Below are 16181 nucleotides of genomic sequence, written 5' to 3'. Positions count from 1 at the left end.
AATGTCAACATATAACATGCTGTCTCTAAAATGTTCTTTATTTCCTGCATTATATATCAACATTTTATCATACTGTTGAGCGAAAATTTTGCACGCGAAAACAGACGATTTTTTATGGTGACATAACTTAACAACCCATTCAACATATTGTTATTTATCAAATAACCGTACCACAAACTGTTAAAACTTTATATGAGATTGTTCATTTACAGTTGTCAACAGTAAAGGATACTGTTGTCGACCGCACGGGAAAATATCCATGAACAGTTTGTAATTATGCGGGTTTATCTTTCGGTAGATTTTTAAGATTTTTATATCAATCGACTCGGACACTCTCCACCATTTTGCCTATTTCTTTGAAACTTAGGATTATTAACGATAAGATATTGAAAATTTAAATTCTTGTCAAAGCCAGTAAAAATTTCATATGTAACCAATCACGTGCATTCCTAACACGGACATCAGAATGCGGGCCTTCGGGTCTACCGGAAGATTTTCTTTGTGTATAAAAGAAGCAGTGCCTGCCGTTTGCGAGTCATTACAATTTGTGACAGCAGCGCGTACTGACGGGCATTTTGCTTGCGCATTTTTCGTTTCGTTTGTTCGTTCGATGTGCAGCATGCAGTCACGATTATACAAGTCCTACGTCTACTCGCGGTTATGTTGAAAACATTACCCATTGCTCTTTTTTAATTTGAACAATTAACAGAAGAAACATCTTATTTCCCCCATCATTCATAAAACAAGAAAAATAACATTAGTAGCAAAATTCAATAGATAAAATATGTCTGTTTCTGCCAGCTGATAAAAGTGCGAATTGAAAACAAAACAGATGATAGGGCTTGAGTTCTCACTAATACCATCATACTGACTCGAACCTGATTCATTTATCGTTCTGTTATTCAGAGTCGGGGTCGGACCTCACCCAGGTTTAAAACCAAAAAGAACTTAATCAGCACCTTCTTATATGCTGCATTGGTCAGAATGCTCGGAGCGGTGGGTGCAGTTGACCTAAAGAAATGTCAAATCAGAGACTAAAGCCCCAAACGCAATATAACGGAACGGCGACGGAAACGGCAAATTTGACAGAAAATATATGGGCTAACTGTCAAATTTTCCGTTTCCGTCGCCGTTGTATTGCGTTTGGGGCTTAACCTTCAGCAAGCTGGCGGCCATTACTGCTCGCGGAAAACTGGATACTACAGTATACCCCCGTTGATCCGACAAATGTATGGCTGGACTATCGGGGTTTCTCTCGTTAATCCGACTGTCAAATCCATACAAATGAACCAAAACAAAATCGCAGCACAAATTTGAAAACTGACAGCATAATGTGTTTAAATGGGTGTTGATACTTTTTAATCCGGAAAATTCCGAATTAGCGAAATCCGGACTAACGAGTAGTCGGGCTAGCGAAGTCCGGATAAGCGGGGGGATACTGTACACACTCAAATCGAGAATTTCAGCTCGGTAAAATTATTTACTGATTTTATTCGGTAAAAGAAAAATTAAACCGAGAGCTCAGTTAATTGATAAACTTTTACTGATTTCTGCATTAATTTTTACAGCTGTCTCAGTAGTTCAAAAAAGAATACTGAGTTCCGGTAATAAGCATTACCGATCTACTCTGTAATAAGAAAATGTTCTGAAGTTGTCAAAAAATATGCCGATCACTCAGTAAAATCAAAAGTGCTTTACTGAACACCCGTTAAAGCAAATACCGAGCTCAGTTTCCAACCACATGCTCCCTGATGTGACGCCATTTTTACTACTCGGAATCGGATCAATTTCATTATACACGATTTTTTTTCGTACTTGATTAGTGGTACCAGAAAAAACATGATCTCAACTTAATGTTCAGGTATGTTCCGATATTCTTACCAGCATTTACCAAGATATGTTTCTAGTTTCCAGAGTTTTGTTGATAAATTTATTCCATGAATTTTCAGACTAATATTCACAACCAGTATTTCACATCCCTGCTGCTGATGCTTCGTTTCCAGTAAATTTTGTTTCAATTCTAGATCCTAGAGTCCATAATAAATCTTCAGGTATTTGATTTCTGTAAAATTACTGTTTTCCCTACATTTTTGCTGAACAAATTGCATTCTACAATTCTAGATATAAACTTTCTGGAAGAAAATGCGGTCGTATGCCACCATCTCTAAATTAGCTTCCCGAGATATGAGTGAAGTAGCGCTACTTGAGGAAGACAAAAAAAGAAAAATATCACATCAAATATTCCACAACCCGCAAAAAACAAAACATGTTTTAAAATAAATTAAAAGACTATTAAAGAGCTGATATTCCATCTATTTTTTGTTATCAATGAAAAAGATGAAAATTAAATTACATTTTACTCGGTTCATTGAATTACAGCCCTCGGTTACGTTTTTACAGATCCACCAGTATTTTTTACCGAGAGCTCAGTAAGTATTACAAATCTGCTCGGTATATTTTGACAGTTCATCATCATTAATGTGGAACCGAGGACTCGGTAACAGAATTTGATTACCGAGGTGACTACCGAGAGCTCAGCTGTTGAGAAATCGGTAAATCAATTACCGAGCCCGTTAAATAAAATTAAGTGTGTAGTATCTTGAAGTCTGCAACAAATTTTGGAACGAAGTCCTTCTTCAAAAACCTGTCCTTCCACTGTTAGCGATCTTGATATTTCGCGTTGGGCAGCCCCTCGAATTCATTGCAGTTTTTTAACGAAAACATTTGAGTCACCAACCATCGCCCAGCTGTCAACTTGTTCTGCATCAGAATTAAAATTTGTGTCCGCTCCGCGTCGCAATCGTTCGGGTTCAATTTGTGCAAAATCCATAAAAGTGCTAACTATTTTCAACTTGTTTCCATTTACAATCATCATCGAATAACAATGGTAAGCCAACACGATCATATATGCGAATTAAAGTTTTCGTTTCCCAACAAAAACAAAAAAAAAACGTCGTTTTGTATTTCATGTTCTTTGTTTCGTTTTTCATAGACAAATTTCACCGAAGACCAACTCGCTGGTAAGTTCACTATTTTTATCAAAAATGTTTCATTCGGTAGAAGAATGTATGTTCGAGATATCTTTGCTTTTTAGTGCTCCTTCTGTAAAACTGTTGTGAATAATATAAAAAATCATATCCTGTTGAAGTGGCAAAAGTTCAACAAATTCCTCTGTTATGACGTCATCTACGGAACGATGAGTAAATAATAGGGTGGTACTAAAAGTTAAATGTACATGTAATGATTTCAATGGTTATTTACGTTAAAAATATTTCCGACGATTTCTAAAAAAAAAATCGCCTTGCGCCTTTAAGGGTTGAAGCGCTTGAATATGTAGTTATTAATTCAAACACATAAAAAAAATTAATGTTGTTTATTATTAATATTTCTAATACTTTTTCGCCAAAGCAGGCGCTTAATGACATGTACAAAGAAAAAACTTATACATCGCATTAGTCACATACATACGGAAATAATTTTTATAGCAATTCCTTTTAATCTCTAATCTTCAATTTTTAATAATACCTGTATTTAATTATTATTATACCTAATTATTTTTCATTTAGACACGGCATAAACAATGAATTAGGTTTATTTTTTATTTATTTTTTTATTTAAAGTCGAAAAGTATTCTATGTGGATGGAAAAAGAATAGATTTTTAAAAAATCTGTTAAAAACTATTCGGGGTCTGCTTTCCGTTCAATTTTGTTACACCCGATTTTGTTTTACACGGGTTTTACATTTGAAAATCCGTGTAAAAAAAGTTTTATGATTTCTTGAATCATGCAAAATGGAGCGACTTTGCAATAATGTAAAAAAATCGTGTAAAAACAGCATCGGGTGTAGCAAAAATGTTAAAACGATAATCAATTAATATAGATTAGATCTATTTCTGAAATGTGTATAAATTCAAGTTAATAAGCCTAGGGATCAATTTTCATTCCCTTTTTTCTTGGGGTTTCCAGTTACCCTTGCGAGCAAAGGCGTAGGATTGCATAGCCGGAGATAACGAGTTCGATTATCGGTCCGGCCCAGGATGTTTCCGGGTGGGAAACATTCTTGGCTCCTTGGACATAGTGTATCCATTGTACTTGCCATACAAGACACATATCATGCAATGGTGGGCATAGAAAAGCTTTCAATAATAAAATAAGGAAATGCTAATAGAATTCTAAATTGAAAAGCAGGCCTAATTTCAGTTGGAATGTAGAGCCACAGAACGAGAGGAAAAATTTGTTTTTCATTTGCTTATATATTTTTAAATGAACAACAAAAAATGACCGCTAGGTGAATTAGTTTATCAGATTTTTGTTTTGACACTTGAGATATGCTGAGCCATCACAGCCTATGCAAAAATTTGATTGGTGAATCATTGGGCCTCGTTTCACTTTTTGCCTTTCAAAAATATCCAAAAGTGGTAACGTATTCGTAATTCTCTTGTGCATTGACCTTAGATCACAGTCAATAGCCGTGGAAGTGTTAAAATATTGTTAAGATATTGTCTGTCTAGATTTATGGCATTGGCTACGAAAATGGACATACGTGTGGATGTTTCGTAAGTATCCATATCTGAATATGCCGATCAAAGATTTTCCCATGGACTGTTGTAACAGCCCTGGACCTCCGATAGGTCTCATTATATGGGTTTCTTTATGAGATTTTAATTATTAGGGTAAAATACCCAATAGTAGAGAAATTTTCAACATATTAATTCTGCTTGATATCTAATACCAGGTTCTGTATTTCATCTTCACGATACATACATAAAACGCTCAAATACACGACGTTATTAGTTGAAATTAACATTTTAAAGTCTGACTGAATTCGCCCCCTGGGGGTCCGTAATAGGAAATTGCTTTCCCATAGTCGACACTTCATTTGATTTTTATGTTTCGTTTCGGGATGTTCTTCTTCCCTATTATAGACCCCCAAAATATTCCTATAATGGACACTCTCGTGTTTATTTTTCTATATAATTGCAAAAAATAATCTAATTCAACTAACCACAACATTTCCAATGCATGTAGTCAAATCATAGGACTGTAAGGTAGGTTCTCCCGATGGAATTCCTGGAAAGAATTGACCTTTCCCGTCAAAAATTTGTATTCGCTCAATCGATTCTTTGGCTTATTTAAAGTCAACTTTCCCAAAGAACCCATAAGCCTCTAACTATTTTTAAAATCGAAAACAAAAACCGAACAAGTGCTGCACGTGTAAACCGGCCTGAAAAATTCACCCGATGTTCGTTCATAATCGGGCCAACCTAAAAAAACAGCACTCTTTTCTTTTAAAAATAGTTAGAGGCTTCAAAAAATATGGGTTCTTTGGGAAAGTTGACCTTAAATAAGCCAAAGAATCAACTGAGACAATAAAACGACAATAAAAAAGCTGGATAATGACGAATCGATTAGTTACACGATCAGTTCAAGCATTACGGTTTAAAAAAATCATCCATACAAAAAGTGTTATGAGGGGGAGGAAGGGGAGTAGGTGTCTACAAGTGTCTAATTTTGCGTATCGTAATTTTATGACATTAAATTTATGAGCATAAAAAAGACGATTATAATAATCATCATATTAAAGCCTCAAAGTGCTCACCGGCTGACGAACTAAAACAGCCTACGGCTTCACCGCATCCAAGCGGGAACGGAAACAGGAGTCCCGTCTTTTTCAGGAGAAGAAAAGCCGCCTGGAAGAAGCGGAGGAAGCCGCTCTCAAGAAACACGTAAGTTCTATCAGAAGCTCAACACATCCCGCAAATGCTTCGTGCCGCGAGCCGAGGTGTACAGGTATAAGGATGGCAGCATCTTGACGGACGAACGTGTGGGGATTGAAAGGTGGAAGCAGCACTACGAGGAACATTTAAATGGCGCTGAGAGTACAGGCAGTGAAAGTCAAGGCAGCGGAGGAGATGACTACGTTAGTTCAGCCGACAATAGAAGCCAACCAGCCTCCATCTTGAAGAAAAGTTAATGATGCCATCCAACAGCTATAGTCTATATAAAGCAGCTGGTATCTGAGCTGAGCTCATTAAGATGGGCCCCGAAAAGTTGGCCACTTGCCTACAGCATCTTATTGTGCCCGGCACACCGCAGTCTTCCGATGGATGGTTCTCCCAACAGCTGATGCAACTCGTACTTCATTCGCCTCCTCCAAGTACCGTCGGCCATCTGCACCCCACCATAGATGGTACGCATCACTTTCCTTTCGAAAACTCCTAGTGCGTGTTGGTCCTCCACAAGCATCGTCCAGGTCTTGCGTCCGTAGAGAACTACCAGTCTAATAAGCGTTTTGTAGATAGTCAGCTTGGTACGGTGGCAAACTCTATTCGATCGGAGCGTTTTGCGGAGTTCAATTCTTCAACCACCTCGATTTTGTCACCACCGATGCAAACTCGCGGTGGGTGGGTCACATTGTCTTCTCTTTAGCCTCTTCCTATCATGCACTTCGTCTTCGGCGTGTTGATGACGACATAATATCAATGTCATCGGCAAAACCAAATTACTGGACGGACTTCGTGAAAATCGTACCACTTGTGTCGATCCCTGACCTTCGTATTACCCCCTCGAAAGCGATGTTGAATAGCAGGCACGAAAGACTAACACCTTGCGTAACCCTCTGCGCGTTTCAAAGGGACTCGAGAATGTCCCTTAAACTTGAACTACGCACATCACCTGATCCATCGTCGCCTTGATCAACCGTATCAGTTTATCTGGAAATCCGTTTTCGTGCATTAGCTCCCATAGCTGGTCCCGATAGATTGTATCATGTACGGCTTTGAAGTCTATAAATAGATGATATGTAGGCACGCTGTATTCGCGGCATTTCTGCAATACCTGACGTACGGCGAACACCTAATCTGTGGTGGAGCGTTCACCCATAAATCCCGCCTGGTACTGCCCCACGAACTCTCTTGCAATTGGTGTTAGTCGGCGGCATAAAATTTGGGAGAATACCTTGTAGGCGGCGTTCCGCAATGTGATTACGCGGTAGTTGCTACAATCCAGCTTATCGTCCTTTTTGTAGATGGTACACACGACACCTTCCATCCACTCCTGCGACAGAACCTCATCCTCCCAAACCTTGGTAATTATCCAGTGAAGCGCGTTAGCCAGTGCCTCACCACCGTGTTTAAACAGCTCTTATGGTAGTTGGTCGACTCCAGGGGCTTTGTTGTTTTTCGTCTGGCCCGCCACCGTTGTCTGCCACATCGCCATTGCGGTGCTCTTCGTAGTGCTGCTGCTTCCTTTGGATCACCTCACGGTCGTTCGTAAGAAGGTTCCCGCTTAAAATAAGTCTCTTTAGACAAAGACACCGTGTCATATCTTACCATCCGTTCTTAATACACCCTGGGTCAGTGCCAACCCGAACATTAAATAAAAAGAGCAGAGTTGTTATTGCGAGAAAATAGAAAAATTCGAACGTGCGTCCGACGGTCGACCGTCGGAAAGTTGTTCCGCAAACGTCAAATCACTTGATGCACGGAAAATAATGTTGGTTGATTTTTTCGGTGTTAATGTTGATTATTGAAATGAAAGAAAATATGTAACTTTAAACGGGTGTTACATGTCGCTATTTATTTTAAATAAGTTTTATGGTACTTTCAAAGCATTCTTCTTCTTTGCTCCGCAAAATTAGAAGTTTTCTCTGTTCTCGCAATACGACAATGCGGATTGCGCACCGATTTACATAACGATTTTAGGGCCTCGTGCGGATTTAGTTTTGGGTGAAAGTTTAATAAATAAAATACTAGATCTAAGGACGTGTATTTGGAAATTTGTTTTATGTCTATCTATATGAGCTTTATTTTCATTAGCAAAATTTACGTTTGGATTCTAATACTCGTAACATTTTTCGGACATTTCCAATCCCTTATTAAGTGAATTACATTACACTTTTGAGCATTCAACAAACGACGCATACAAATATGTATATTTTTTATCTCCTCGTCAATATCGTCGTAATTCCGAGATATTTGTCAGTTTCTGATTGATTAATCCTTTTACTATGAACCACATAGCATGACATCATATAATTTTTCAGAAGTTTTCTCGTCAGGAATTCATCATTCATCACAGCATTCATCTATAACGAATAACAACAATTGAAAACACCAAAATGTTTCTTGATTTGATGGAGATGCTTCATGTTATTGAGTGCTTTAGAAGAAGTTCGTTCAAAAATTAAAAGATGACTTTCAATAGGTATATCTGAAAAAAATTGCAATGACTTTAGGAGGATTTTTTGATACATTTTTGAATAACTTCGATGGTATTTTTACAATGATTCTAAAAATGAATTTAAGGAATGCATTTCTACAGCCTAAAGAGGATTTCTGCAGCAGGGATTAAATCCACAGCAATACCGCCTTAAATTTCCAAAGCGATTTTCACAAAAATTTCTGAATGTATTCCCGGAAGAATTTTCGCAGGAGTTCTCACAGAATTTTTCGTAAGTATTCACGTTACGATTTCCTCAGAAATTCCTATAGCAATGATCACAGGAGTTTCTGTAAAAAATCCTTAGATATTGTGCTTGAATTTAGCAGAAAAAAATTAGGGAATTTTTCCGCAGGAAATTTCAAAGCGATTTACGCAGGAGTGTTTTTGAAGAATGTACTTGAAGCTACGACAAAATTCCTGAATCAATTCCCGCTTAAATTTCACTGGAAATTAGTTTTGCGAGAATACCCGGAAGAGTTTTTACCCGTTATGCTGGGATATGGATACTCCGAAGTAGTGTGTAACAGAGTAAATCCGTTCATATCCCAGGCTCGGTACAACACTGAAGCCGAAAATATGACCTTCCTAACCCCGAGTCCCAAGGTGTCAGGCGACCCGTGCCGAGGGAATGAATGGCGTGGGAGTGTGAAACAATGAGCTAAGCAGTTTAATGCTGGGTAGACACCTATTTGGTGGTGCATTACGGAGTAAGATCCACCACACTGTGCTCTAGTTCTTACAATTCTTGTTAATACTTATGAGTCATGTTCGAAAGAGTATGGAACGAATATACTTTGCTTTTAGATGACCCATTTTTTGCACCTTTTAGATGGAGTCAATGGAGTGAATTTTCGAAACGTAACTCAATCTTAAGCTGGTTCCGAAGCCGACGACATGAATCTCCAAGCTCCATAGCGCTGATTAATTAGGAAAGAAGCGGATACGAATTTGGTGGATCTGCTAAACCCTCTGACTGATTAGAGCACTATGTAAAGGTGAGATTCTGCAATGCCAAACGCAATAAAATCAGATCTGTGTACAAAAACGAATTTGGAACTCATAAGAGTAAGCAAAAATATGTTTGAACTTCAGTCGCTATGCATGGTCAAATTCAGTATTATCCCACTTATCGTTGATGCCGAAACTCCGAAACTGATTGAGGGGCGCGCCTTTGAGAGTTGGTATAATCCATTTCTCGAAGGGTATAAATAGCGGTACCTCAATCTAAAGAGGCCTCACATTAAGTTTGAGAAATATTTGAATAAAAAACGACTACTTCATTTCTTCTCAATAGAAATGGAGCAGAAAGACATGCACTTAACAAATTACACGGATATGCTACAAAAGTTCAATGAAATGGACGCAGTTGAACAAAAAAACAACCCTGGACTAGTTATCTTCTTGATTTTGTCGTGTTTGTCTCAGGTTGGAAGCATCAAGGGCGGCAATCTGGGTAGAGATTTCAAAAGAAACGTGTTTGTCTCTGGTGCCACTGTATGAGAAGTCTGCTTCTGAAAGTGGAAAAATGACTTTGACCCAGTGAATGTAACGTATCAAAGAATTAGATTTACCAATTTAAAGTAAACAACCGTTAATAAACGCGAAACCAAAGCAAATGCCATTTGTTCCGCAAAACAGTAAAATTGGTCATTTCTGCCAAGTACAGTTTGATAGGCACGATTATAATCTCAGCTGCTACGCGATATTTCAAAAGTATTTTGTTAGCAAGCAGAAAGCTACTTATCCTCAATGTCTCCGACAATATACATTTTTGCCTTGGTGGTTGTCAATTGCCAGTCAATACCATTCAATCCTTGTACATGTCCTTGTACGGACATAGTTCCGATTGAAGTAACACCTTACCTGAACACGAACGCCAACTGCGTGTACATCAGAAGTATCTACAGCAGAGGATTCCTCTTCACAGCGGATAAAGTGGTGGAAGGCAATCGTTATGTTTACCACGATGTTTCGCATTATCAGAACCCCAATCCCAATTACTCGCATACCGCTTTCTGGAAGATTTATTACCCATGGAAAAACGTTAGCGACACAGCGGATGTCCCTCTGGCCGTGGAAAATATTTTGTCCTCGGAGTATCTCGTTGTAACCGGCAAGATAGTCCAATCTACGAACCGCGAAATAGTGACTTTCCCTGTTTTGACCAAGTATTCACTTTGGTACTTCAGCTACTTTCAACATGAGGGCTATTACAAACTGAAGAATCATTACACTAAAGAGTTTCTGTTCTCGGATGAGCTGCACACAAGTGGTTTTGGTGAGGGTAAAGTCTTTACGGATACCACCAAGCTCGATTCATCAGCTGACTTCCCTGGAAAGTATGGTTTTGCTGTTATACCGTGTTATGAATAATGTGATCAACCATGAAATATATGATTGATACGTGTTGTCTGGGTTTTCATTTATCCCTTTACCCCTTTATCTTGATTATATCAAATTGTTACGTGGAATGTAATATCTCCCAAAAATTCCAAAAGAACACATTGAAGGAACATATCTTTCAACCCATCAGATTTACATGGTTTAAGGAAGCAATGTCGAGAAAGCGAAGAAGATTTGATTCGAATTATGTTGTTCATCGTGTTAGATTTCTGTGATCGTGAAATTGGCCTGGCTCGGTTCCTCCGCATGGATGTGATCGAAGCTAAACATGTCATATGTTATTCTGTGCCATTCACGTGACCACTACAGCGCAAATGTCCCTCTTTGAGGTTATTGTGCAGTGCGGCAAAAAGGGGTCGTTCCTCAATTTGGTATTAAATTGGCGGCCCAAAGGCAATCGGGGTCTGCGTGTTTCCCTTATAAGGAATTACAACTCGCGCATTCAACAGATTTCGCTTTTACGGTGCGGCGCGGCGGCGTGGTGCTGCTGACATACTCGCTATATGGCTGTCTCCGAACAGCAGCAATATCAATAGCGAACTTTGAGGCCGGTTGGCGTCGACGCGTCGTCGCACATACGAGACACGGTGTTCCTAAAAGCTTTAGACATGTTTACAAAGTACCCGGATAAAAATGTACTATTGGTTCAATAGTGTAAACAATTGAATTACCATGCCATGTACGGTATACAATAGGATACATTGTTTCTTGGTGGTTGCACAGATTGTAATAACACTAAGGATACAATACATCAACATATTTCTCTAATGTACCAATACTTGCAATTGTTTTTGAAACGTTTTCGTACATAAGATTCATACATTGATAACTTTTGAAATGTTTCATTACATTGCATATATACTATTTAACAATATTTGCCTCATAGCGCCAAATATGCATTTTTTCCCTTTAAATTGCATTGTTGAACAGTAAAGTTGTCACAACTGAGAAATCAAAATCGTATTGTTTTATTATACAAATACAATACAATCCATTGTATTTTGAACAGATTTGTTCCGATAATTCAACAATATATTAACCATGCACTCTATTGTGTGACGAAAAAATGTATGGAAAAACTCAGATTTTGTATAGTTACGATACTTAACAACCCGTACATTCTATTGCGAAAACTTCATTTACATTTGAATAAATGGTTCATAACAATGCATTCAAATGTTTTCTATGGTTCCATTTACAATATAATCTATCGCCAATTCAATGTTATTAATAGTAGTGTTACAATAAATTGTACTGTGATTCTACTGTATTTTTATTCGGGTAGACTCTAGCATTTTCTATGTGTAAACAGGTTTACAAACCTAAGTATTTGAATTTTGTAATTAAAATCGTTACTTACATGTAATCCAGTATACTTTGCGTATTTTGCGCTCGATAATGGCGGTGTGAGTTATCATGCAAATGTCATATAAATTATGTTCAAGAGTTGTGAAGATTAATAATTCTTGATTGTGAGCAAAATTAATCATTTTATTGTCATTGATCTAAATCAGTGATCCCCAAAGTGCAGCCCTCCAAGCCTTTTCTTGCGACCCGCGAAGTTTTTCTGAGAATGCACTACGTGTGGCTCATTGATAAGCATTATATGACACGAAAAGCTTTTTATCATTCCCAAAATCTCGATGTACTCGTGAACCTGTCAAGTTTACATCACTATGATTTATATATCTTGAATATTGTATCATTTCATTGTATCATTATGGTTCATGAAATTCATAACTTCAATAATATAATAAATAAATATAATAAAATAAATAAATAAAAATGATATGTAGGCCGACAGCAAATACACTGCCATGTTATCGTCTCAGGTCAGGTTATGATAATAGAAAATTTGTATTTAATTGCAGATTTAAAGGAACTCAAGATTGAACTACAGGTAAAAATAATGTTGTCATACACTGCTCCGTACTAATAATGTTTTTATTTCTCAAAATAAGTTAGGTTTTGTAGAAATTAAACTGAAATTCGGTGGATCTCAAAAACTACGTTGACTATTACCAACTGTTTTAATTAACTGTTCAGAACACCATTCGATTTCAGAATCGCAAACAGATTCTGTTCAGAACCTTCAATCGGATTCTTTTTAGAATCTTAAACATAATCCTGAACCAGGGTTACTGATCCCTACATAGCATCATCTTTCGCTTGAGATGCCGCTCAGTAATGAATGCTACAGCTTTCGTTCGTATGTCTTCGTCACACGTGTGAGCACGATACTCGATGAACCAATCCATAAATTTTGGGTTTCCCTTTTCATCCGTGCTTCTGACAATCTCTGAGTTACCAGTTTCTGCTATTTGGAAACAAATGGCACTCACCAGTTATTCGCATCGGCACGGATTCATGCTTTGCGTATAAAGTGTTCATCGTATTCCTTGTTGATTGCATCACGAGTGATGCATCGACAAAACGAATCGCGAGTGATGATGATTGGGTATGATTGGAAGTATTTGGGATTCTCTTTATGGATATAAACCTAGAGGCACTGCGTTAGCCAGTCAGATTTTTTGAAGCGCGAGCACGTGCGCCTGTGTTTTGTACTTGACAGCGCTGGCGTATGGGCGACGACTTAATGGGGTTGATATCTCTAGACTTATACGATTTAGAAATTTGGTGTGATCAAAACCGTGAATACGTGATGGAAGCTACACAGATAGAAAAATCCACTGAAATTCACGCTAAAAATCATGCACATAAATGGAACGTCATTATTAGCGTACTTCCACACGAGATGTAGCCTAAAGGTATACAATATTTGACGTGAATCATCAATATTGCATACAAGTTGTAAGCAATCTTGTTAGGAAGAAGGCCATTGCAGCGTAAAATAGCGTAAATTTCCGCATGTCAAGTTTTACGCGCTGTTTATTTTTCATTATTTTTTTCTGTGTAGGTTAGTCTTGAATCCAATCACTGGGCGGCACTATGATACACCTGTGTTCAGAATAATAGCAGCTAACCATTCGTTAAAAAATTACACACTAGGTCAAATTGTTCAAAATAATAGCAGTTTTTGTTTTGGAAATATCTAAAAAACAATTGAGCAAAACCTGAGCATATGCGAAATTGTTAGATAGTTAGAAAAGCTAACAATCATCGCTTGGGTGTAATGATAAAGTGGTTTGATGTAATTTTCAACCATAGCTTGGATTTTCATTCAAATTTGTTTTAATTATAATTTCAAATAGATTTTGAATTACTGCACGTTCGTTTTAACTTGCGTTTATTTTCAATCTCCAAATATGTATGAGCAACAAAATAAACGTAAAATTAAATTGCATTTCTAGCTGTGTATTACTGATAAGCGTTTGGGTTTTAAACTGAACTTCCATCACAATTTTGATCACACGAACAACTTTAGTAGAAGACGAACACTTACTGAATTTTACACGGGGGTTTTTGTTGCCCAAATTTTATGAAATTCGGCCACAATATTCTTTGATATGCAAAGAATGTTTGGGCCAAATTGAGCATAATTGGTTATAGAAAACCCCTTGACAATAATAGAACAAAACCTGCGAAAGCCGTCATTTTCCTATTTGGTTTTTAGTATTTTGACGAAATTATGTTTTTTTTCCTTGGGAACAAAAGCGCAAAAAAGTTTTTTCACTTATACTGCTTTTTCCGACTAGGACTCTTCCCAAAAAAAAATGTAACGTGCCTTGATTTGATTGGATTTACGTAAAACCTAAAAATCTTTTATTTATTTTTGTTCTTGCCTGTTTCCTCGCTTGCCGGGCAGTGGCAACTATATTGCCACCAATTTTCAATGATTCTGAACTGTTTAATGTATAACAAACATACATTTGAGTTTCATACCATGTCAACATTGTGTCCTATTGTTGTTTTGTTTCTGTAAATTTATTGTTTAGATTCGTCTGCCTTATAAAGGGTTAACCGTACCATGTTATTTTTGTTAAAATATATCAAACTAGCGTCAATTTTTCCTCCAATTTCAGAATCGATTGGATCTAAAAAAAATTTGCCAATATTTTTGGAGTGTAATGAACGTAGGCTACGCTTCTCCAGACTATAAAACGAATTACTACTTATTTTGACGGTTTTCAGTCTCCATTATCATCAAACGACTACTTCATTTTTTCAGTGGGATAAATCGACTGGAGTTTGGATTTTTTCCTCAAAGGTAACATGAGACAATTATGCGTAGAAGAGCAGTTTAGGCGTATATATTAAAATTTCAAAATAAACATTCAATTTGATAGGTCACGTGCAGTGCATCCGCTTAGCTTCACCAGTTCCTATACAATAGCGCCGCCAAATTATTGAATTTCAGACTACACTTACTTTCATTATAATGGTTCTTACCCAAATAACTTTGGAGAAGGCGGTAAGTTTCTAATTTCACAGATTGCAAGATAAGAGGCCTACGGGTGATGGAAATTTTCAACTTTCGATCTGGATTTTTAACTCAATTGGTTTGGTGAAGGGGCCTCAATAAATTGTCGATACGGCTAAAAAAAAGACCGAAAATCATTTTGTTGGCTGCAGGATAAGTTATTTTTAGGAATACACGTTGGTTTGATACCGATTTGACTTGGGTTGAACATGATCATTGTCATTGAAAAGACTATCACTATTGACTGAAGACATGGGTAACACCAGTATACATATCTCGAAAAATAGCAAAACTTCAAAATAGCAAAACAAAACTTTAAGTTTTGGCCTCTTCCAGAGGATTTCCGATGACCACTCCGTAGATGAGATTGCTAGAAAATGATACACACAAGACTGCAAATATGATTGGAATCACCAGAACACATATCGTAAAATGTTGTATGTTTCATATCCTACAAACCAACTAACTGCCTACTGCCCCCTTTTTAGGTTTTCCGAAGACAAGAGAGAAGCCTTTAAATAAATCACTCCAGGGCCCTATTTTAGAAACCTAAAGGCTCCCGTTTGGAGCCAACACATCAAAAATCGACTAGAATATGAACAATGTTATAGGATGCTGTCAATATGATATACACCGCGCGGCTACTGTAATGTTTCCAAAAGCACATTTGCACAGAATTCCACCAATTCCACACGGCGTTCCACAGTCGAAAGGAACAGTCACACCTTAGGAAACGCTGCAATGTTATTTCCCCATAAGAATCTAGTATGCTGGCAGCGCGGTGCGTCGTTTTCCAAGAGGAGTACCGCGTGTAATTATAAGCAAATGCGTTTTGCTTATTTCAATATGCAAAAAACACATGGAAACTACGACGAGCAGCAATGTCGAACCCATTGAACTAGAGATGGGCAAAACAGCTCATTGCAGTGAGCGGATCTGATCCGTTCAGCTCATTGAAAAGAGTCAGCTCCTTGGATCAGCTCTTCAGTTCTTTAATGCTACATATAATAAAACATAATTGTTAATATTATTATTTCAATTATTGTTCAAAAATTTGAAAAATTTATGTCATTCATTAATTTATTCATTCATTCATCATTCATCTATTTACCTTTCTTTGAAATTTTTAAAATGTTTAGCTACAGTGAGGTAATAATTTCTATTGAAAAACCGA

The 16181-nt window shown here is 37.4% G+C and overlaps 2 protein-coding genes and 1 long non-coding RNA gene across 3 annotated transcripts in view; all 3 read left to right on the top strand.

Moving 5' to 3' along the window:
- Positions 1-1441: 1441 nt before the first annotated feature.
- Positions 1442-2252, top strand: LOC134216505 (uncharacterized). Its single transcript, XR_009980700.1, has 4 exons — positions 1442-1496; positions 1569-1861; positions 1950-2051; positions 2122-2252. It is a non-coding gene; the product is annotated as an uncharacterized LOC134216505 (long non-coding RNA).
- A 478-nt stretch (positions 2253-2730) lies between these two features.
- Positions 2731-16181, top strand: part of LOC134212371 (myosin-2 essential light chain) — a 45003-nt gene continuing 31552 nt past the window's right edge. The window contains exons 1-2 of the mRNA XM_062690148.1: positions 2731-2887; positions 2993-3020. Coding sequence (XP_062546132.1) covers positions 2885-2887; positions 2993-3020 — 31 coding nt within the window. The 5' untranslated portion in view covers positions 2731-2884. The remainder of the gene's footprint in view (positions 2888-2992; positions 3021-16181) is intronic.
- On the top strand, positions 9895-10629 carry LOC134216504 (uncharacterized). Its single transcript, XM_062695372.1, has one exon. It carries the CDS (start codon positions 9973-9975, stop codon positions 10594-10596), a length of 624 nt encoding a protein of 207 aa, XP_062551356.1. The 5' UTR covers positions 9895-9972; the 3' UTR covers positions 10597-10629.

The sequence above is a fragment of the Armigeres subalbatus genome, chromosome 2 (assembly GCF_024139115.2).
Source record: "Armigeres subalbatus isolate Guangzhou_Male chromosome 2, GZ_Asu_2, whole genome shotgun sequence".
Classification (NCBI taxonomy): Eukaryota; Metazoa; Arthropoda; class Insecta; order Diptera; family Culicidae; genus Armigeres; species Armigeres subalbatus.
This window is presented reverse-complemented; position numbering and strand designations above follow the sequence as displayed.

Excerpts from the sequence above, each read along its gene's own strand:
- LOC134216504 (XM_062695372.1), top strand. The coding sequence starts at position 9,973 with ATGTCTCCGACAATATACATTTTTGCCTTGGTGGTTGTCAATTGCCAG.